The sequence below is a fragment of the Thermobia domestica genome, chromosome 17, assembly GCF_964235325.1.
Source record: "Thermobia domestica chromosome 17, izTheDome1.hap1.1, whole genome shotgun sequence".
Taxonomy (NCBI): domain Eukaryota; kingdom Metazoa; phylum Arthropoda; class Insecta; order Zygentoma; family Lepismatidae; genus Thermobia; species Thermobia domestica.
Window position 1 is genome coordinate 55,540,491 of NC_137470.1, and position 23,091 is coordinate 55,563,581.

Consider the following 23,091-nt stretch of genomic DNA (forward strand, 5'->3'; position numbering starts at 1 on the left):
GTAACCAATTATCACTGCTTCCAAATACCAGTATAATAATAGGGTATGTTCTAACCCCAACGGGTAGGAACTGACTGTGGTTAGATTTTTTTCCCTAAAAACGGAGCTCGATTCTCAGTAGAAGCCTATGGTTTCGGATCCCACGTTAAGCTGTAAGTCCATGTCTCCTATAGCCTCGCTGCTGAATGGGACGCTAATGTGAAACTAATTTTTCTTTAATGTTCATTTAAGTTTTCAATGGAATTATAACAACACGATTCTGCTTTCTCTTCTTACTAAATTTATATTTGCCTTTCTTGTTTGATGAGTGCGTCTGTGTGTGTTAAAACATAGCACTGAAAGATAACTGCAAGGTCTGTAAGAGTATAAGCGCTTGAGAATAACAGAAAAGATAAGTTATTTGATTTTAAGGGATTGTCAAAATTCAATCAAGCGAGCCGGTAGAATTTGTCTTGTAGAATGTACGGGGTGGGGAACGGGGTTATTGCTACACGATCCTAATTAAATGGTTAAAGCAAGGAAGTAATTTGTCTGTTTACAATGAATTTTGAACATACGTAGTTAACACGTGGATTGACTGGGATAGCTTTTATCATTCGCTGTTTTTCTCGGAGAGGAAAGGGGCTTAAATATTTCCCAAATAACATTTTCGTACACTTATTCTTCTCGTGTGGAGAATGGAAATTGTAATTATTTAGTTGATAATTTTTAAACTGATGTGAAGAGTGAAAACGTGCTTTGAATATCCAGACGAATGCAACTATGTGTCTAATCATTTTTACATATATATTTTTAAGGTCTGGGTTTACAGTTATATTCAGTCAATAATTTAAAATTAATTGTTGATTCTTTTTCATTAGTTTTAGAATATATTTAACTATTAGAGATGCGCACGAGACAAGATTTGAAGCTGTCTCGTCTCGAAAATGTGCTGTAAAAGTGATGTCTCGACTCGAAAAACGTATATTTTTCTATTGGAAGAGCTGTGTCTCGACTTTAATTTTCTCAGGAAAATTATGTCTCCACTCGACTCGTGCGCATCCCTATTAACTACTTAGCCAAGCTTATATTAGGGACCCATAGGCCCAATTTTTAGAAGTTAAAAATCTGAAATTTAATTATAAGTCACAATGCTTCAGCGAGAAATCAACTTTTATATCCAGCATTGTGATTCCCATTGTGGCTTTTTTAATTACGACGCATCACGGATCACACCAATCACTTTCTCATAATACTATAAGCTCTAAGACTGATGGGTTGAATGGTTAGAATTTTAACATAATTTGCAGCACCGAGACTATATGATACATGGGCCTACAGCCTAACATGTTGTCCCAAACCAGATAAACTCACACTGGAAATCGAACCCAGGTCTTCCGCACCGAACACTAAGACAGAGCGTACTTCCATTTTTTCATTTATCGTTGCATAATCATAAAATGTTACATTTCCTCTGGATCTGACACGAACTTTTCCAGGTTTAATACAAGGTTCCAGGACACACACGGCCTTTAATGATAATAACGCTAGTTTATTAACCATATTTTGGTTAATTACAGGACATGGTTTATTTTTCCAACATGGTTTATTTTTCCAACATGCTTAAAGATCTTATAGACTGACGCAGATAGCTCATATTTTTTCTTTCCTCTCTTTGTTTTCACAAACAGACCAATATTTCATTGACATAATGTGTCGGAACTTAGTAGAAGAAGCAAAATGCTTCACTTCACAGGTAAATCAAAGACAAGACACGCATTTCAAACGACCTTCAGGCGATATTGCTTTGCCTTTCTTTGCCTCTAGCGTTTAGTGATGATTCATTGAATAAGTAGTTGCTTACTACTGAAGGAAATTTCAATGGGTGAACAGCAGGGTGGATTGATTTAAATCAGTCTGATTTAAATCACGAGTTTAATCAAGATTTAAATCACTTGATTTTTTAAATAAAAGTCGTTGGTTTAAATCAAAATCCGAAATAAATTAAAGTGAAAATAAGTAAAATCCCGTTTCTGTTCTGTTATTTCGATTATGGAAGATAATAAGAAAATACAATGAGACTCAAATTATGTAAGCACAATATGAAAACGAGTATCATGCAGAAGATGATTAGAGAAAATCCCGTTTTGAACGGGTAACGGGTAAATCCTGCTTTCTTCTCTTTGTAACATAGGGTTTTTAAATCGTTAAAACTATTCCAACGGAGAAATCATCATGAAAATTTAAGACGAAAGTTCTTTTGTGCCCACGTCTATTTGTTTGTTTTCAGGTAATAGGGTCGTATTTAGGAAAGCTCGATCCCCTCTGCGAACAAAAAAAAAAAATAAATAAAAAATAATAGAGTTTAAAACTTCAGGCGAAATTTATGTACTAAATACATAGAAGTTATTCGGGATCGTAATACGGCTAATTTTGGATGCGTTAAATAAATAATAATTCTTTTGATAAAGAGAATACTCTCAAATATCTAGGATCAATATTAACAGACGAAAACGATATTCACGAAGAAATTAAATGTCGACTAAAAGCAGGGAATTCGTGTTATTATTTAGTTCAAAATCTCTTGTCGTCGCAAATTCTGCCGAGAAATTTGAAGCTTAAAATATATAAAACGATAATCATGCCTGTTGTTCTGTATGGTTGCGAAACATGGTCGCTTGCTATGAGGGAAGAGCATAGACTGAAAGTATTGGAGAACAAGATCCTCAGACGAATATTCGGACCTAAAAGGAACGGGAATGGGGAATGGTGGAAACTTCATAACGAGGAACTACATAATGTGTACGGTTTACCAAACATTGTTAGGGTCATCAGGTCTAGGAGACTCAGGTGGGCAGGTCATGTAGCCAGGATGGAAAAAAGTAGGAACGCTTTCAAAGTCTTAACTGGAAGACCAATCGGAAAACGACCATTAGGAAGACCTAGGCGCAGATGGGAGAACAACTTTTAGATGGATTTCGCAGATATAGGAATACAAAGTAGAAAATGGATCCAGTTGGCTAAGTATAGAAGTCAGGGAAAGTTTTTGTGAACGTGGAATTGATCCTATGTGTTCCATATGCCATAGAGTTAGTTAATTTTAGGCGAAATTTATGGACTTTATATGTATTTCGTGCGGCTAGCTAGTTTCGATTTTTTTAAAAATATGGCCCTGCCAAAAATCAGTAACTTTCGCGAAAAGAAAAGTGTCATATTGATAAACGTTGCTGTAAGCTTTTTTCCTTAATGCTTGAGACACATTGTTTGGGATTAAAATAGGTAAACGATTGGGAATTAATTCAAAATTAGATCCCAATAATTCCACCTAAATGACATAATTAACATTTGATACTAATTTCTAATGTCTTTTCTGCAGTTCGCGACTTGTATTATACAAGGAGAAAGTTTTGATATAAATAAAAAAAATCAACAAAAGTGATATTTTTTTAAAAAAAGATCATGATTTTTTTTTCACCCTGGTCAACAGTCTCACACCCAAAAACAAATAAAAAGATTCACACTCGTCATATTATTTTCTCAAAAATAGAAAAAGAGGTAAGTTAGAGTTATATTTATATTTGCGGGTAGTAACTTGCTTCTTAACAAAAATAAAATTATTAATACCCACAATGAACATGCATCAATAAATAAATCAACCCATAATATTACTCTGATCCTTATTACACGCCTTCACATTCATACATCCTGTGGAGTATTTCGTTTGTGATTCTAGTGTCAGCAAAAGTGCCTAGAACTAAAGTAGTGTTTGTGTTGAGAGACAAAGCTGTTGAACTAGGATGTTTACATAAGACAGTAAGGCAACGGTTTTTTGCGGCTGGACTCCATCACGCACAACCAGCTATGAGAACTATTTTGACAGATTACCACAAGGAAAGTCGTTCAGAATGGGCTAAGAAGAACGTGAGTCTTCCACAAGCCTATTGGGATCTAGTCATCTGGTCTGATAAGAAGGTGTTCCTCTCTGATCTGCAACCGAGAATGATATTATACAGGCCACGCGGAACACGATACTTCCACAACATGTCATTCGCACCGAACATTCAAGACGAGTTTCAGCTCATTTTTGGGGCTATATGACAGCTGAAGGTCCGCGCGAGATTATTCCTGTTCCTCGACGAATGACTAGTGCGACTTATATCCAAGTACTGGAGGATACACTGCTTCCGTCTCTACACGAAAAATTTCCAGAACAAGAGGAATTCGTGTTTATGGAAGACAACAGAGGTGTTCATACCTCGAGGCAAACTCAAGCATGGTTGGAATATCATCCAGAGCTAATATGTATAGAATGGCCTTCTCGATCGCCAGATCTTAACCCTATAGAACATCTTTGGGCGTTAATGGTTCAAGAATGGGAAGAACGTCGACAAGACCGTAACAAAGGCATTCCTGAGGCACATGAATAGAACTCTGGAATAATATCCAACAACATCCAACTATATTCTCGAATCTTGTAGCTAGTATACCTAATCGTTTGGGTGACGTTATAGAAGCAGAAGGTGACTAGACAAAATACTTGAATTCTTTCATTTCCAAATATTTGCCTTTTATTGATCTTTTCTTCTTTTGTTCAATGGTAAAGAACTTCTACATTTAATTTTTGTTCTCAATTAATCTAAAAGACATTTGAAGCTGGATTAAATGTCTTACGTTTTCTTCATCAAATTCAACTTTGATTTTGTTTTCATCCCAATTAATGTTCAAGAGACCTTTGAAGCTAAACTTAAATATTTTATTTCGTTTTTAGAAAAATTAGTTTTAATTTTATTTTTTCCTAATTAATGCCCAAAAGATATTTGGGGCTAGAATTACATATTTTATTTCTTCTTTACAAAATAACGTTTTATCACCACTACTTGTTCTGTGTGTTAAAGAAGCGAGCGGATTTCTTTTCAACTTTTATATTTGCATTATCTTTCTCTTCATCAGTTTCAGTCCCTACCAACAATAGTAGTTCTTACACTTTCAAAAAAAAATGTTGCTTCATGAAATCAGGTTTAACAAAAGCACAGAAGTTATCGTAAAATGTAATCTTGAAATTGGCTTAATTTTCCCAACTCTCATGCATAACACCATAAACAATAGACCTAACTACAGCCTGATAGAAAAAAATATCTACTATTTCATGAAAATTGGGAACTTTGGAGAAAAAAATGTTAACAGATTCACGAAATGAAATTAATTCACCTTTTATTCCTCCAACTTCAACTAAAAACAATAACTTTATGTCTCTAATTTCAAACAAAACACATTATGTTTCACAAAACTCTAATTTGCACGAAATATTTCTTCTTACATGACAAGAGGAATAAAGTTTACTCCTTTATTATTGGTCAATTATAATTCCAAACAGCGGAGTTAATTGGGAACCTACAAAATATTTGGAATTTTGTAAAGGAACATAATTGGGAGGAAGCGATTGGTCATTCTTGACTGATTTTACCCCTAAAAGTGTGGCATGTTCTTAAACTCCAAATTACACTCGCACCATATTCTTTAAAAATTAAATACTTTTTACAGAAGTTATACTGGATCTTTTTTAAACGGCAGGGTAAACTAATTCAACCTCTAGTTCTTGATAGCCGGCGTACTTCCGTCTCCTCCTACATTATCATTCCACCAAGTCTACCATCATAATTCACATCCCTCAGTCATCGTCCCTCTTAGTCTACAGGGCATAATCTTTGGACGTAAAACTGAAAAAGTTAATTTCATTTTTCTCTTGACCCCAATTGACTTCGTTTAATAGGGATGATCGAGAAGCCCCAAAGAAAATATACGCCATATTGAATCAAATTGACTCAATATGGTGGAAGTTATTTTTAAACATATTTTATTATAATATTTAAATAACCAAGTTTCGAAGTTCAGAGGAACTTGGTCCCTTTTACGCGCTTATCCATTGCCAATTTCACCCGCAACCAATTCGAATGATGCGGATGGCCTAAAGTAAAAATAGCCTATGTTTTGTTTAATCAAATGATCTTCAAGTTCTTTTGCCTATAACACAAAATTGTTTTATATGTGTATGTCCAAAGAGTGAGTGTTTTAGCTTTCACCCCTTATTCTTGATAGAGCTAAATCCCAAACAATAGGGTTATTAGTTGACACAATAAGCCGATTTCATTAAAATGAAACCAAAACAATAAAAGATAGTTGTGGAACAGGCAAACGGCCGCACATACACACAAATGTCAGTTGAGTCGAATTGTGGCGCTTGTCTTTGATCAATTTCACTATGTTTCATAAAAATGGGATTTGTTTAAAGATGTCTTCGCGGAACAGTTTTCAGTCAGGGACGAATAATTAACTTCCTCAGTATTGACTGATTTCAGAACCAATCAGTAGAATTGTGGGGAAGGCTTATAGAACATATACTTCATATTGTATTAGCATCTAAACACTTTTATGGATCTCGAACCGGCTCGGTATGTTGAGGTGACTGAGTCGTGAGCCGAGCCGTTGACAACACTACAGGCTGCTTAGCTACACCCACCAGCTTCCACTGGGCCACTGCGGCCCCCACCTTTGTAACGGTTTGTAGTAATATTCATTACCTTCACCCACAGAATCAGCTATCCAGTTGCGATGATTAAATTATAAATATGTATTTTATTTATTTATTTACTAAAATATTTACGATACAGCCAAAAGACCATCTTTGTAAAATGTCTATTATTTAAATGAAGCAGAGTGAATATTCTATTGAGTTTAGAACTATCACTTGCTACACTATTAATTGACAACTAATATAGTTTATGCTCATTATTTCTGACAATTTTCTACAAATTACTTGCAGAGACTATTCGGAGTAAACGTTTTACTTAGTTTAGTCATATTTTATTTTAATATATTTTAAATATATTTTATTTTATCTTTTTTGTTTAATAAATATAATTATATTTTTCTTTCTTCCTCAATGGGAATTAACAATTCTCATTTTTTCTTTCTATTATGGGAATAAGGAAAAATATTCTGAACAATTTTAAAGCACTTAACGCCAAGGCGTAGATAAATATGCCTTTTATTTCGTTATCTGTGTGATATATGAGATACTATATTTTTCTTTCATATATAGGAGAATTAACGTTTCTCTTTAGTATCCTAAGGAAATTAGAAAAATGGATATTCAGAACAGCATTGGTTTCAAACACTTAATGTCAAGGAGCAGATAGACTATTATATTTTGTTCTCCCCATGAAATAAGCATACCTTTTTCTTTCTTTCTTTCTGCATGGTGGCCTTTAAGACTTACCTAGTCGATAGCCAGAAGTTTGCCTGAAGGCATAACTTCGCGTAGCAAACAACTCGGTTCGACACGTGCCAATATACCTACCTTCTGAATAGAGTTGGAAGTCATTTTTTTATTTTCATCATTTCATGGAATGTTATATATATCTATCTTCGCCTCTGTGCTACTACTACCACTACTAATCTCCCCAAAAGTAAGCAAATCTCCTTTTTGAGTACTTTTTTCATCATATTTTGTTGGAAAAAAGTGTTATGAACGATTTAAAAAAATAGAAAGATTTCCTTCGGCCGGATTTGAACTCACGCCAAAAGCAATTCTCGTTACCAGCCTACAACGCTAGCGCACACGGCCACGAAAACCGATAGCAACAAGCGTATGATTTCTGTGATATACATAGGTATAGGCTATTTAGCAAGTTACGGATAACGCCAACCATTCAGAATTGTGTATTTAGTTACTAGTACCGGGAGTACTTTCCCGAGCAAGATCTCAACAACCTAGTCCAAGCTAGAGGGTAACTATGTCAATAAAATTCATTTCAAACGGTTCAGCCATTTTTCGCTATGATAAACAACATATTTTTAATTTATATACTATGTAGATATACGTTAATAGTATTGTTACTCTCTTTTTATTTAAGTTATTTATTGATATAAAAATGATGTATTAACTTTAATATTTGACAGTATCATACAAATTCATCGTGCGTATGATGACGTGTCGTCGTTAATAGGTCTGTTCCGGTCATGCCGGGACACGAGTGTGATTGCTTCCAGGTCACGAAATCCGTAACCAATTATCACTGCTTCCAAATACCAGTATAATAATAGGGTATGTTCTAACCCCAACAGGTAGGAACTGACTGTGGTTAGATTTTTTTCTAAAAACGGAGCTCGATTCTCAGTAGAAGCCTATGGTTTTGGATCCCACGTTAAGCTGTAAGTCCATGTCTCATATAGCCTCGCTGCTGAATGGGACGCTAAAGTAAAACCAACTACTACAACTAATAATAGACATTCTACAAAGAGCTCTGCAGACCATTTTCTTCATAAGGAATGTTTTTTTTTTTCATATCAAACAGAGCAAACATAAATGTATAATAACAAGGATTCTGTTAAAATCTTCCGAAGTATTAAGAAACCTAAGAAACCAAAAAAAGAAAAAAACAAGAAACAAAAAAAAAAAAGATTTGATGTATGAAATTCCACCAAAGATAAGTTCTAGCAAGCGAAGTAGGCTATTTTTAGCATTATTCAATTTGATCAGTTGCTACATTTGCTAATAAAAAGTTGACGTAAAATGTTCTCCCTGAAATATACGCAAAGGAGAAAATACTTTTTGAACAAAGATTCGGCTTTAGATTGGTTGATTTATATAAAAAGAGTGAGTTTGTAACGACACAATTACAACCATTGGATTCAAACTTGTGTTGCGTTATTCAAGGTTTAAAGTTCTTACCATATTTCAGATTCTATCGAGAATCAAATTCAAGGTGTATATTCCAAGTTGAAGTGTCCCTATCTGTTCAAGAAACTTGTATTTCAGAATCTACTGGCAATATTATCGCTAACTTAAAATACCCTGTATTTCATTCAGTTTAGTGTATTATAAAACATTGCTTAGTTCTACTATGAAATTGTTCATAATATTTGTCATATTATTTTCTATATTTTAAGTATATATATATATATATATATATATATATATATATATATATATATATATATAGTTAGTTAGTTAGTTAGTTTAATTTATTTATATAATAAAATGTAATCCCCTAGTGACAGTTTGAACAATAATCTCTGCTTTGTTAAGGACTAAAGGATGAGAATTTTATATATAAACGAAAAAAAAATAGTGATATTTAGTTCCAGAAATAGGGATGATCGAAGTCAATGTGCTAATCACACACAAAACAGCTTAAATTCATTTCCTTGACCATAACTAATTATGGACTACAATTGAAGAGAATTCAATTTATTTTGAGCTGTAATCTTATTCATCGCTTTTATTAACAATCAAATGTAGAAGTTTTATGCATGTAATATTCTACTTCATTTTTCGCTTGACAAGAAAAAAATAAATAAATACATGCAGAATATCGAATCACACCTTGAACTGTAACCAATGTTTCTTTCTACCGGAGTCCTATCTGATCAATAATAAAATAAAAATAAGAAATAACGAGGCGAAGATTCGAACCCGGGTCGCGTCAAGAATTGGAATTCTGCTCGGATCCAATGAGCTACGGAATAAGGTACGCTATAATTATATGAGAATAATCGTAAGCTTCACGCTGTGAAAGAACTTTTTTTCCTTTTATTAAGTTTTACGATATTTCTGTAGTGTTTTAAGTGAACTGCAAAGAGATAGATCATGCAGTTATCAATTTGGTTAGGGATTGAGAATTAAAAACTTTTAAAACATTTAATTAAATCGCGATACGGTAGCAAGGAATGTGTAGCGATTTCATTCTAGTAGTAACGGGAAAAAGATAGTATCCCACGGAAAACATGCATTTTCTTATGTGTCAGAGAATATATCACTTGGTAGCAGGGGCGTAGCCAGGATTTGAATTCAGGAGGACCGCTGGCTAAATGTTCATTTGGGATGTGTCCAGGGATTCACCCCGGGAAAAAGTTTAAATAAAACCGCAATCTTAGGCCTTATATTAACAACTTCTACAAATGTCGGGCGTTCCAGACCTCCTGGCTACGCCACTGCTTGGTAGCATCCATTGTTCCTGATCATAATCTGTCTGATGATCAGTGATCATAATCATAATCACTTTCACCTTCAGCCATAATTTTATTCTTCCAAGCAAAAAAGAATGCCTTCGTTGTACGCATTTGGAGTTCTTGAAAGTAAAATTATAGCATAATTAAACATGTGATTTTGCCATTTGAATGTAAATTTATGTCCCTTACTGACCAAAACAAATCTTATGGGCGCAATCTGCTTCCTAAGCCCCGCTCGTGTGCTGCTCGCTGTTCCCAATAGAAAATTTAGTTTAGGTATTTTCTGCAAAACTATTCGCGAGATATAGAATTTCATACTCAGTACTTCTGTTTACTTGGTACGGGAATTCATAGAATTGGAAATAATTCCTTTGTGTAAGTATAATTATGCAGAACAGCGATGAATAAATGTTTTGTGTTGCTTAAAATGTATGAAAATTGTTAGGAAATTTTCTAGAGAGGTGGAAAATATTCTTCTCAGGCTGGGACAACAATAATTAAGTTAGTGCCAAGGAAAGAAAAACTAGAGACGGGGAATTTCCCTAGCTTCCCCCTACAAATGAATCACTGGTCGTAACAAACGCTTTTCCTGACGTATGACCGTCTCTCACTGTGTGTGGCTCCGTGGATGAGTGAGCAAAGGCGTGGCTTCGTAATCATGGGGTTTAGGGTTCGAGTCCGGTCGATGCGAGTTGTTATTTTTTTCCATTGTTCGTTCCCCATATCTTAAGATGTTTCTCTCCCTCCCTAATCATCTGATGCTCTCAACTGAGTTCTCCACTTGAATTCAACAACTGGTAATGGGATGCTCTCAAGTTCGGGTGAGCTTTTACATGTCTACTTACGAAATCAAATTTTCGACAAAATATGGATGCTATCCGATCATTTTGTCTCCAATTCTGAATTTGCACATGTGAGTGTATTTCTCCTTCATCATATTTGCATCTCCCGTTCTCCTATGTTGTCAGTTGTGACAAAAGATGGCTTGGGCGCAAGATTTCAAATCATGAAAGTGCTATACCAATGGGCTCACTCTCGCTAAGCATTTGATTAAAAGTATGTTTTCATACTGTAGGAGGGGAGCATTCGCTTTTCCTACCCCCCTGAAGAGACAGAATATTTATTTAGGTTCTGCAAAGTCATTTCAGATCAAACAACTTAAGGAGAGTTCATTCCAACAGCAACAGGATTGGGCTTTCATTTGTTGTTGCACTTTATCTTCGCGAATCAAGTAGTATGTTTGGCATAAGAACTAAACGTCTAAGATTCATCTCATTTTGGAGAAATGATGCTGTAAACGGTAGTGGGAATTTCACCCAAGTGTACGGGAATTTTCAGTGCCTGGCGATTATGCCACCCGCCTTCTTTTTAAGTTAATTCGGTTGCAATACTTCCCGGCAAATACTTGGACTCAACTGGTGGAGCACTCTTGCCGTAAATCTCTATATGGCTGTACCTTCCATAAGTGTCTCTCGCTGTACATTTAAGTAAGAATTGAAGCAAGTAACATCTAAAATATTCGTCGTCTTATTTCTCGTTTTTCCATGATATATGGATGAATCAGTAATATGGATTTAATCATACAGTTCATTAGCTGTGGACGTGATATGCGTGATTTGTAAATAAAGTACATAAACATATCACCCCTTTATACATCATGATTTTTTTGGTCCTCCGTCCACCGGATATCAGAACGAGAAACGAGACTTTGAATTGTTGGTTCTCGTGTGTGTTTGTGTTGGTGCTGCTGTCATAGGCAGGACAGAACTGTTCATACCAGTACAGTGGTGTGTGTGCATTCAACCCAGCTGACTTCAAGGTTACACGTTTGTAGGTCACACAGAATTGAAAAGTAAAATATATTGTCAGTGGTTTGAGTAGTTAAAAAAGGGACTGAAACGATGGCAGAAGTACAGTTGGGTCAATTAATTAAGAAACGTGCTTTGGTCAAAGATCAGGCAACAAGAATACAGACATTTCTTCAAAAACTACAGAATGAAAATAAACCTAGCATACAAGAAGCAAAAACGAGGTTAGTTGCACTTGAAGGGGTTTTTATTAAGTTTGATGAAATACAGTCAGAAATAGAGCTCTTGTATGAGACGGGTGAACAAGAAACGCACAGAATTACATTCGAGGAAATGTATTATGATTCAAAGGTTAAGTTACAAGAATTTATTGATAGTTTTGAACAAAAAACGGATTCTGGGACAGCAAATAACAAAGCTACAAATTCTAGTAATTCAGTACAGTTGCCTAAAATTTCTTTGCCCATATTTTGCGGTAAATACGAGAAGTGGTCGCCCTTTAAGGACATTTTTATTTCCCTTATTCACAATAACGAATCATTAAGTACAGTTTGTAAATTTCAATATTTGCGCACATCGCTAAAGGGAGAAGCATTTACATTAATAGCAAATCTGCCAACAGTAGAAGTAAATTACGAAATTGCATGGACGCTTCTTGTTGAACGCTATGAAAACAAACGGTTGATAGCTTCGACATATGTACGAGGGTTGCTCAATATCAAGCCAGTAACGAAAGGAAACGCTAAAGACATTTGTAAATACCGCACGTAGTAATTTTCAAGCCCTTGAAGCATTGGATTTGGACAAACCTTTGCATGACGTACTACTGACACAACATTTAGTAGAAAAACTTGATTCGGCAAGCAAAAGGGAATGGGAAGCTGAGCAAATTAGTGACTCCTTTCCATTGCTGTCGGAATTATTTTCATTTTTAGAGGGTCGTCAAATGTTAGAAAACATTCGTCCTACTCAATTGGAAAGTACTTATGACAACAAAAGTGTAGATTCCAAAGCAAAAAGAAAGAATAACAATCAAGTGAATTCATTTTTTACTGTGCTTCCAAATGCATGTAATATTTGCCGTAGCAAAGAAACGCATGCTGTTTTTCGCTGCCCAGAATTTCTGAGTGCCAACATTAATCAAAGAAAGGAGCTCGTGAAGCAAAATAAATTATGTTTTAATTGCTTAGGTAATAAACATCAAGTAAAGGCATGCAAATCAAGTACTTGCAAGAAATGTAATTTTAAGCATAATACACTGTTGCATGAAGATACTACTCAGGAGGATACTAACAAAGACAGTTCAAGCAAAACAAATAACAATAATACTAATGTACGTAAAGTTAAGGAACAGAATCAGGTTAAGGTTCAATCACAGGACTCTTATTGCTCATTTAAGATTAATTATGGTCAGCAAGTCTTATTAGCAACAGCGTTAGTTAACGTAACAGACACTAAATGTCATTTTCAACGATGCAGAGTGTTATTAGATGCAGCGTCTCAATCGAATTTTGTAAGCGAAGCTTTAGTTCATGGATTAGGTCTCAAGAAAACGAAAAATCGTGTTCCCAGTAGAGGTATCAATTCTGTAGCCTCCGAAGCTCAGCACAGTGTTGAAGTTCATATTTATTCAAGAATATGTGATTTTAATGCAGTGGTCGATTGTTTAGTATTGCCAAACATTACAGATTGCACACCCTCTAAGGATATTGATTACAGTAATTGTGTAATGGAAATGGAAAAGGCTGAAAGTGCCACAAAGTAAAATTTCCAGTATTCAATAAAAACTTAATAAAACTGTACTTTATCCTTTAAAAATGTATAAAATTCGACTGCTCTAGAAACTACGAGGAATTTTTCTGGTACTTTGGACCTTCTCTAGGTTATTGGCGATGTCGTTTACAACACATTCGATGCAAAAATCGATCTTTTATTTTTTTTGGCACTTTCAGCCTTTTCCATTTCCCCTACACAATTGGAACTTCCCAAAGAATATTTGCTTAGCCGATCCAAATTTTAATCGCTCGTCATCAGTGGACATGCTTATAGGTGCGGGGTTATTCTACAGTCTCCTTGAGCCAGGCCAGAAGACTAGAAAAGGACATTATCCAGTTTTGCAGGAAACGAAGCTAGGATACGTTGTCGTCGGAAATATGCCTTCAATACCCGAAGAAGCCAACCAGTCGGTAATTTCATGCTTTGCTCAGATGGAGACAGACTTGGATACACAATTGAGAAAATTCTGGGAACTCGAAGATCTTCAGACTAAGATTTACACGCCGGAAGAAGAAAATTGTGAGAAGCATTTTTTACAAAATACAACCAGAAATGGAGACGGAAGATTTATTGTCAAATTACCAAAGAAGGAAGAGAATGCAGTTTTAGGAGAGTCTTACAACATGGCACTACAAAGATTTAAGCAGTTTGAAAGAAGATTTCTAAAAATCCTGAGTTTCATAAACAATATGCCGCTTTTATGGATGAGTATTTAAGTTTGGGTCACATGCGAAAAGTTACAGAAGAAGACGTGAACAGCATCAACAGTTGGTATGTTCCACACCATCCTGTATTCAAGATGGACAGTACAACAACTAAATTAAGAGTGGTTTTTGATGCAAGTGCAAAAACGTCTAATGGCAAATCATTGAATGACATTCTTCAAGTTGGGCCAATTGTTCAAGATGACTTTTACTCCATTATTTTAAGGTTTCGGTTGTATCCAGTTGCATTTACAGCAGACTTAGAGAAAATGTACCGCCAAATATTAATTCATGATGAGGACAAGTGTTTACAACCCATCCTTTGGAGAAACTCAGTAGAAGAACCGATCCAGACGTACGAACTACAAACAGTGACGTACGGGACTTCGTCAGCATCCTTCTTGGCAACGAGATGTCTGAAGCAAATAGCGGAGGAAAATTCCAAGGAATTTCCAGAAGCAGCAGAAGCAATAAAGCACCATTTCTACATTGATGCTGTGTTAAAATCAGTACCAAACGTGTCAAAGGCCTTAGAACGACAGAAGGATCTTATTAATATTTTAAGCAGAGCAAGTTTCAAGCTTTGTAAATGGAGTTCTAACAAAGAAGAAGTACTTCAAGGAGTTCCCGAAGACTTCAGGGAAAAACAACAGCCAATCATACTTGGTCAGCAAGACGGTGTTAAGACTTTAGGAATAGCATGGATTCCATTAACAGACAAACTTATAATTTCGAACAAAATTTGTAAACACGGAACTGCAGTAGAAGATAATGTTGCAATGACAAAAAGACAAGTCGTCAGCATAGTGTCATCTATCTTCGATCCATTAGGTCTAATCGCTCCAATTGTCATTAAATACAAGAATTTCTTACAGAAGTTGTGGAAGACAGGAATGGATTGGAATGATCCATTAGACACAGTCCTACAAGTTGAGTGGAATAAATTAATGTCTTGGTTACCTGCGATGGCGAAGATACAAATTACAAGAAACGTAATGTCTTCGGAGAACGGTAAGGAAATTCAATTACATGGTTTTTGCGACGCAAGTGAAGAAAAGTTTGGAGCAGTAGTGTATATCAGGGCTACAGACGATCAAGGAAACATTGAAGTCAATTTACTTAGTTCAAAGTTGAAGGCTACACCACTGAAGAAGCAAACTTTGCCTAGATTGGAATTATGTGGAGCACTGTTACTTTCGAAGCTAATAGACAAAACACTATCCATATTGAATATAGAGGTCAATGGTAAACACCTGTGGACAGACTCGACGATAGTTTTGTCATGGATCAAATCACCTCCCAATCGTTGAAAGACATTTGTATCCAACAGGGTGGCTCAAATTCAGAGAATCACATCAATCAATCAATGGCACCACGTGCCTAGTAAAGAAAATGCGGCAGACATAGTTAGTCGAGGAGCGGATCCCAACACTCTTATTCAGTCTCGAGAGTGGTGGCATGGTCCAGAGTTTCTTCACACAGCAGAATGGCCATGTCAAGAACAAAATGAGCCAGCTAATATTCCAGAAGAGAAGAAAGTCATGATAAGTTTGGTGGCAGTTCATGAAACAAGCTTTATGAAAAGGTATTCATCGTTAAACAAAATGTTGAGGGTAGTAGCATATTGTTTGCGATTCAAACAATTGTCTTTCCAAGAAATAAGAAAGAAAAAACGAGAATCTTGACGCTTCGGAACTTCGTTTAGCGTTACTCAGATGTATCAAGATAGTACAACATACTACCTATCATCAAGAAATATTGAACTTGCAGCAACAAATGGAAGTTTCAACAAAGAGCCCAATTAAGGATCTTTTTCCATTTCTGGACACGGAAGGAATGCTAAGAGTAGGAGGAAGATTGGAACATTCAAACTTGGAGTACGACAACAAGCATCAATTCATCCTACCTACAGGACATCATTTCACTCACCTGATAGTCAAAGAAGAACATAAAAGGTTGCTTCATGCAGGACCACAGCTTCTTATTGCACCTTTGCGTACCAGATATTGGATTCCAAGAGCTAAGAAGATGGTCAAGGCAATAGTACACAATTGTTTGGTTTGCTTCAAGTGGAGATCAACAAGTTCATCTCAGTTAATGGAACACTTACCCAAGGAGAGAGTAAATGAAGCAAGGCCATTTGTACACGTGGGAGAGGACTATGCAGGATTCTTTTATGTCAAGCCCACGATTCGAAGCAAAATTCAAATGAAAGTCTATGCAGCGTTGTTTATCTGTTTAGCCACTAGAGCAGTTCACATAGAAATAGTTTCAGACTTAGCTTCTCAAGCCTTCGTCGCAGCATTGAAGAGATTTGTTGCTAGGCGAGGGAAATGCATATCTATCTGTAGCGACAATGGTTCAAACTTTGTTGGCGCCAATCGAGAATTGCAACAATTTCTTGAATCCAAGACTAACAGAAAGGACACCCTGGAATACTCAGCTCAAGAAGGTTTAGAATGTAAATTCATTCCTGCCAGATCTCCTCACATGGGGTCATGGGAAATTTCAATAAAATCCATGAAGTACCACCTACGGCGTGTAGCAGGAACAGCAAGTCTGACATACGAAGAGTTGAACACGCTACTTATTCAAATTGAAGCCATTATAAATTCAAGACCGTTGACAGCCATTTCCAACGATCCTACAGAACCAATGTATTTCAGTCCAGGACATTTTTTGATGGGAGCTACACTTTTCAGCGTTCCGGAACCAGATCTACTGGACGTACCTATCAACAGACTAGGCAGATGGCAACGGATTCATCAAATGAAGCAGCATATTCGGAAACGTTGGTCAAGGGGTTACCTCAACCAGCTACAACAAAGAAAAAAATGAAAGTCAGCTCAGCCTAATCTAAAACCGGGCATGGTCGTATTATTAAAAGAAGACAATGTTCCTCCTCAAGTGTGGAAGTTAGGTGTGATTGAAGAAGTTCATCCGGGCAGTGATAATTTAGTGCGAGTGGCAACTATGAAGTGTAAAAGTGGCATTTTTCGGCGCAGTGTTGCTAAATTAATTCCTTTGCCCCTAGAATATTAATTGATTGTGTCCAAACAAGGAGGGGGAGGAAAGATAAGCATGCATATGTGCATTATTTTTATTCATATTAGTTTAATTTTTTGTATATAGTTTAGTGGTTTTAGTGAATTCATTGTGATTCTTTTAGTGAGTTTTTGGTGATTTTAGTGAATTGTGTTTGCATTGGCTGGCAACAGTGCCTTCAGTGTTCTATTCAAGTTGTGTCTGTGCATTCGACAATGTGTTGTGAAGTGCAACTAGGCAAGCATATTTATTCATAGTTTTAGAAAAGCATATTTATTCATAGTGTTTAGAGAAACACCCATGTTCATTAATAAACAAGATTTACATGTTCTTAACGGTGTTTTAGAGTGCTACTTAGTTTATGTGTGACCGAAGACAAAGTATGATGGTTTAGCAAGCAACCATGTGGTTTAGCAGCAAGCAAGCAACAATTGCTGCAGAAAGATGTTAAGATAAGTAGTTCATTGTACTAATATTCAAGTATTATATCATTATATTAACATATGAACAAAGCATGTCATATTTATAATATTAACGCATGTACCTTTAAATAGGAATTGAAGCAAGTAACATCTAAAATATTCGTCGTCTTATTTCTCGTTCCTCCATGATATCTGGGTGAATCAGTAATATGGGTTTAATCATACAGTTCATTAGCTGCGGATGTGATATGCGTGATTTGTAAATAAAGTACATAAACATATCAACCCTTTATACATCATCACATGCTGCTACATCAAATAACGACAATGATCTTTGCTTGAAGTTTGCAATCTCCTTTACAAATGTTCAAATCATGAACCGTACGACTTTCTCAGTTTATAGTAACTGTCATGATACGCAACAACAAGCTGCATGATCCTATACTCAGTAACGGTACGAATGGACGCTCTATCATAAATGTTTTTTTCTTATTTTTCTTGCTACTATCCCAGCAAATTTTGAAAAGCTCACTTTTGCATTGTTTGTTTGTGGGTACAATTGTAGTCTTCCGGGAAAACAACACCGAAGTATATTTTCATATGTAGGCAGTTTAGTTAGTTACAAATTTCTGGGATGTCCAAAAAGAGGACACTCCAAGTTTTGCCTCGTAATCATCTTCGAAGCTGCCATTGTAGCGCTACGAAAGATCACCGCACAGAATGCAACAAAAATACTAACTAACTAAAAGTAACTCTATCGCCTATGGAACCCGAAGGTTCAATGCCGCGTTCACAAAAGCTCTCCACTGACTTCTATCCTTAGCCAGTTGGATCCAGTTTCTACCAAGTATTCCTATCTCTGCGAGATCCATCTTAATATTGTCCTCCCATCTACGCCTAGGTCTTCCTAATGGTCGTTTTCCGATTGGTCTTCCAGTCAAGACTTTGAAAGCGTTTCTACTTTCTTCCATTCTAGCTACATGACCTGCCCACCTAAGCCTCCTAGACTTGACGACCATAACAATGTTGGGTAAACCGTATAAATTATATAGTTCCTTGTTATGAAGTTTACGCCATTCCGCATTCCCGTTCCCTTTGGGACCGAATATTCGTCTCAGGATCTTGTTCTCAAATACTTTCAGTCTATGTTCTTCCCTCAGAGTAAGTGACCATGTTTCGCAACCATACAGAACAACAGGCATGATTATCGTTTTGTATATTTTAAGCTTCAAATTCCTCGACAGAATTCGCGACGACAAGAGATTTTGAACCGAATAGTAACACGAATTCCCTACTTTTAGTCTACATTTAATTTCTCCATGAATATAATTTTCCTCTGTTAATATTGATCCTAGATATTTGAAACTATCCACTTTATCAAAAGTATTATTTACTATTTTAACGCATCCATAATTTGCTGTATTCCGGTTCCGACGCACTTCCATGTATTTAGTTTTCTCTGCATTTACTTCTAAACCCATGTCCCTGCAAACTTTTAATAAGATCTCTGCATTTCTTTCTTTTGTTATCCTATCATCCCCTATTAAATTTACATCATCAGCATATGCCATAACCTGGTGAATACCGTTCAACTCTAGGCCCTGGTTGTTATCTTTGATTTTCCTTATAGCGTATTCCAGAACGATGTTAAATAATAATGGCGACAACGCATCTCTTTGTTTCAGGCCATTTTCGACGTGAAAGCTCGTGGACATTTTTTTTTTTTTACCCGGACTTTACTTTGGGATTCATTTAAACATATATTCATTAATGTAATTTGCTTTCTCGGTATTCCAAGTTCTGTAAGAACGATGTATAATGTTTCTCTCCTAACCGAGTCGTACGCTTTTCTAAAATCAATAAATAGTTGATGTACCGGAGCATTTTATTCCCACGTTTTTTCAAGTATTTGGCGAATGATAAATATTTGGTCGATAGTTGATCGATTTCGTCTAAATCCGCTCTGATAATCTCCAATAATTTCATCTGCGTAGGGAGTCAATCTTGCTAATAGAATATTTGAAAGGATTTTATAGGATGTTGACAGAAGAGAAATGCCTTATAGTTATTACAGTCAGTTTTGTCGCCTTTCTTGTGAATTGGAACAATGATTGATTCTTTCCACTCTTCCGGCAATTCTTCCTTGTTCCAGATAAGGAGAATGAGTTTGTGTATCTTGTTCCACAATTTTTCGCCACCAGCTAAAATTAACTCAGCCGGAATTTCATCTACACCCGGAGATTTGTATTTCTTTAATTTCTTAATAGCGGTTTCTACTTCTATTCGGTTGGGTTCTGGAATATACGGTTCTGCGGTGTGTATCTCTTTTTCTCCACGCACATTAGTTTTTGGCTGCGTGTTCAGCAAATCGTCAAAGAAATCTTTCCATCTATTTAAGATGCTATCCGTATCAGTGAGAACTGTACCGTCAACTTTCTTTAATATATAAATATAAATTTGATAACCTTTCTTAAATTCGTTGATCCCCTTATACATGTGATGAATGTTTTTAGTTTGACTATTATCTTCAAGTTCCTTAATTTTAGCTTTCAAAAACTCGCGTTTCTTTGTTTTAAAAGTTTTGGAAGTTTCCCGCTTGATATCTGCGAAATTTTGTGTAGTTATTTTATTCGGATTTTGTAGGCAGCGCAATTTTGCCAGTTTTCTCGTCTTTGCTAGTTTAATGCATTCCTGGTCGAAGCTGGTTTGTTCCTATGTATTTCCGCGTGTCCCAATTTTTCTTTTGCTGAAATTTTAATGTTATTTCTAATACTAAGCACTATAATTCAAGATTATAAAGAACAACTAATACAAATGTAATAACACAGATAACACTAAAGAGGACTTCTGCATAACGCCACACTTAATCAAGTGAGGAAATGACGAGAACGTGACTAGTGTTGTAAAATTTCCGGAAATTTTGAACCTGCTGGTAAAAAGCCGTTTTTTCCGGTTTCTTTCCGGAAATTTTGAAAAAATTGGGAAAATAAGAAAACTCGTTGTATTAGGTTAGTTTTACTAGTAATGGAACCGTTCCTTCTTTCGAACGCGTGAAAAATGTTAGTTGAGAAATTTCAATATTGTGAATATTCAAAAAAGAAGCATCCGAAAATAAAACTGTAGTAACCATTCATAAAATTAATTGCCTGCACTCATTTCCTTTATGTGACTTTTAGTCGTTTACTTCTGGTTGTGTATTAATTACAGGACTTTTACAATTCCATTCACATCTACCATCATGAAGTGTTTCTGTTGCAACAAATAGGGCTCTTGAATGAAACTGAGTTCTTGATATGCTCTTTGATCTGGTGAAATTTTGTTAATTTTAACGAAATTACTTCTTAAAACAGACATCAGTAGGCAAATTTCACTAATACTCATGCACTAAAACATATAATTACTATTATTTAATATTCAAATACACTTTAATATAAATATTATGTACAAAATTTTGTTTGTAAACAAGTACCTGTTTTCTAGTGCGACAAATTATCTATATACAATATATAAAAATGAAGGACACTATATTTGTAACTTAACAAATCTTGAACTACCAGACTGAACTCGATAAAAATTTTCAACATAGATGAGGTTCGGGCCTAGTACATATTTTACCATTTCACTTTGAAGGTGCAACTTGGAGGAACGAAGTGTGGAACAGATCTCTGTGTCGAACGCATAGTTTGCGGCGTTGCTGAGATGAAAAGTAATATTTCCGATGAAGCTTAAATTCAAATGCAGCACTGCAACTTGAAGGAAAGGGAGGGGCGATACACAAAATGATCGAAAATGACCAATATTAGTGTCAAATTCATAGTTTTCGGGGTTGCTGAGATGGACAGTAACACTTCCGATGCCGTTTAGATCCAAATTTATCTCCGGAAATTGGGGTAGGGGAGGTATATAAAAAGGATGTAAAATGATCGATATTACTGTGAATCCATAGCTTTCATGGTGGTTGAGATGAACAGTGACATTTCCGATCCAGTTTAAATCCAAATTCAACGCCGAAACAGTAAGGAGGGGGAAGGGGGTGATATGTAAAAAAAGTATCGAAAATGACTGATATTAGTGTCGAATCCTTAGTTTTTGGGATTGCTGTGATGAACATTAACACTTCCGATGCCGTTTAAATCCAAATTCAGCGCCGCAGCATGTGGGAGGGAGAAGGGGTGGATATATAAAAGTGATCGAAATTAATATTAATATCGAATCCATAGTTTTCGGGGTGGCTGAGATGACCAGTGACACTTGCGATGAAGTTTAAATCCAAATTCAGCCCCCATTAGTACTCCTAAAGGGGGAGGGTGACATGTAAAAGTAATTGAGAATGACTATACTAGTGTAGAATTCATAGTTTTTGGGCTCCCTAAGTTCATTGGTGACAGATTTGGTGCCCTTTATACCCAAATTGAAACGTATTCTCCCCGTGCAAAGAACGGGTATTCTGCTACACTTTAATAATAAGGAACGGAAGTTTCCATGTTAAGTTCTTTAATATATTTGTTGCTGCTCAAATTTACGCACTTGTGCGGTGTATGTGAGTAGTAGTGGTAGGCGTTGGCCCGAATGAGTCATCCTCACTCTCTTTCATGACCGGGGTGAAAGGTCAATGACCTGGCCCGGGGTCAATGACCTAGGGGTACTTAGGACCACCCCCTCTAAATTTTGGCAGGGGTACCATGGCCCACCCCCTAAATTTTGGCAGGGGTACATAGGACCACCCCCCTTAAATTTTGGAAATTGCCAAATCTAAAAATTTGGTGTGGTAGCCTAGGACCATAGTATGTACCTCTATCAGTATTGGGTGTCTATGTCGTTCCCTTTCATGGGTAAAAAATTGCCAAAAAATCAATTTTCGGGGTTTTTTGACCTAATTTATCCCCTTGGATGAGGTGTTATTACCCTATATAGTTATATGGGCGTATACAGGGGTCCATTCCCTTTCATAAGACATGGGTATATTAATGCACCCCTTTAAATTTTTGGGAGGGGTACCTTGGCCCACCCCTTAAATTTTGGAAATTGTCCAATTTAAACATTTGGTATTATAGTATAGGACCCTAATATGTATCATGATAAATTTGGATGGTCCACCTCGTTTCATTTTAGGGGTACAAAATTGCCAAAATATAAACGTAAGCAATACGTTGTACCACGTGTTTGGTTTTCGACCTAATTTATCTCCTTGGATGAGGTGTTATTACATTATATAGTTATATGGGCGTATACAGGGGTCCATTACCTATCATAAGACATAGGTATATTAATGCACCCCTTGAAAAAATTTGGGAGGGGTACCTTGGCCCACCACTTAAATTTTGGAAATTGACCAATTTAAACATT

General features: G+C 36.0%; 2 protein-coding genes across 2 annotated transcripts; both read left to right on the forward strand.

Annotated features, from left to right (window-relative positions):
• Positions 1–14,274: 14,274 nt before the first annotated feature.
• On the forward strand, positions 14,275–15,588 carry LOC145674022 (uncharacterized). The gene is made up of 2 exons (XM_081743848.1): positions 14,275–14,777; positions 14,874–15,588. The coding sequence occupies exons 1-2, from the start codon at positions 14,275–14,277 to the stop codon at positions 15,586–15,588; spliced, it is 1,218 nt and encodes a 405-aa protein (XP_081599974.1).
• Positions 15,589–16,114: 526 nt separating this feature from the next.
• On the forward strand, positions 16,115–17,116 carry LOC145674023 (uncharacterized). The gene has a single exon (XM_081743849.1). The coding sequence runs from the start codon at positions 16,115–16,117 to the stop codon at positions 17,114–17,116; it is 1,002 nt and encodes a 333-aa protein (XP_081599975.1).
• The last annotated feature ends 5,975 nt before the right edge of the window (positions 17,117–23,091 follow it).

What these genes read in the sequence shown, in the direction of transcription:
- LOC145674022 (XM_081743848.1), top strand. Translation starts at nt 14,275, where the DNA reads ATGGATGAGTATTTAAGTTTGGGTCACATGCGAAAAGTTACAGAAGAA. An exon ending in CATTTCTACATTGATGCTGT is followed by an intron (nt 14,778 to 14,873) that starts GTTAAAATCAGT and finishes TTGTAAATGGAG; the next exon opens with TTCTAACAAAGAAGAAGTAC.
- LOC145674023 (XM_081743849.1), top strand. Translation starts at nt 16,115, where the DNA reads ATGCTAAGAGTAGGAGGAAGATTGGAACATTCAAACTTGGAGTACGAC.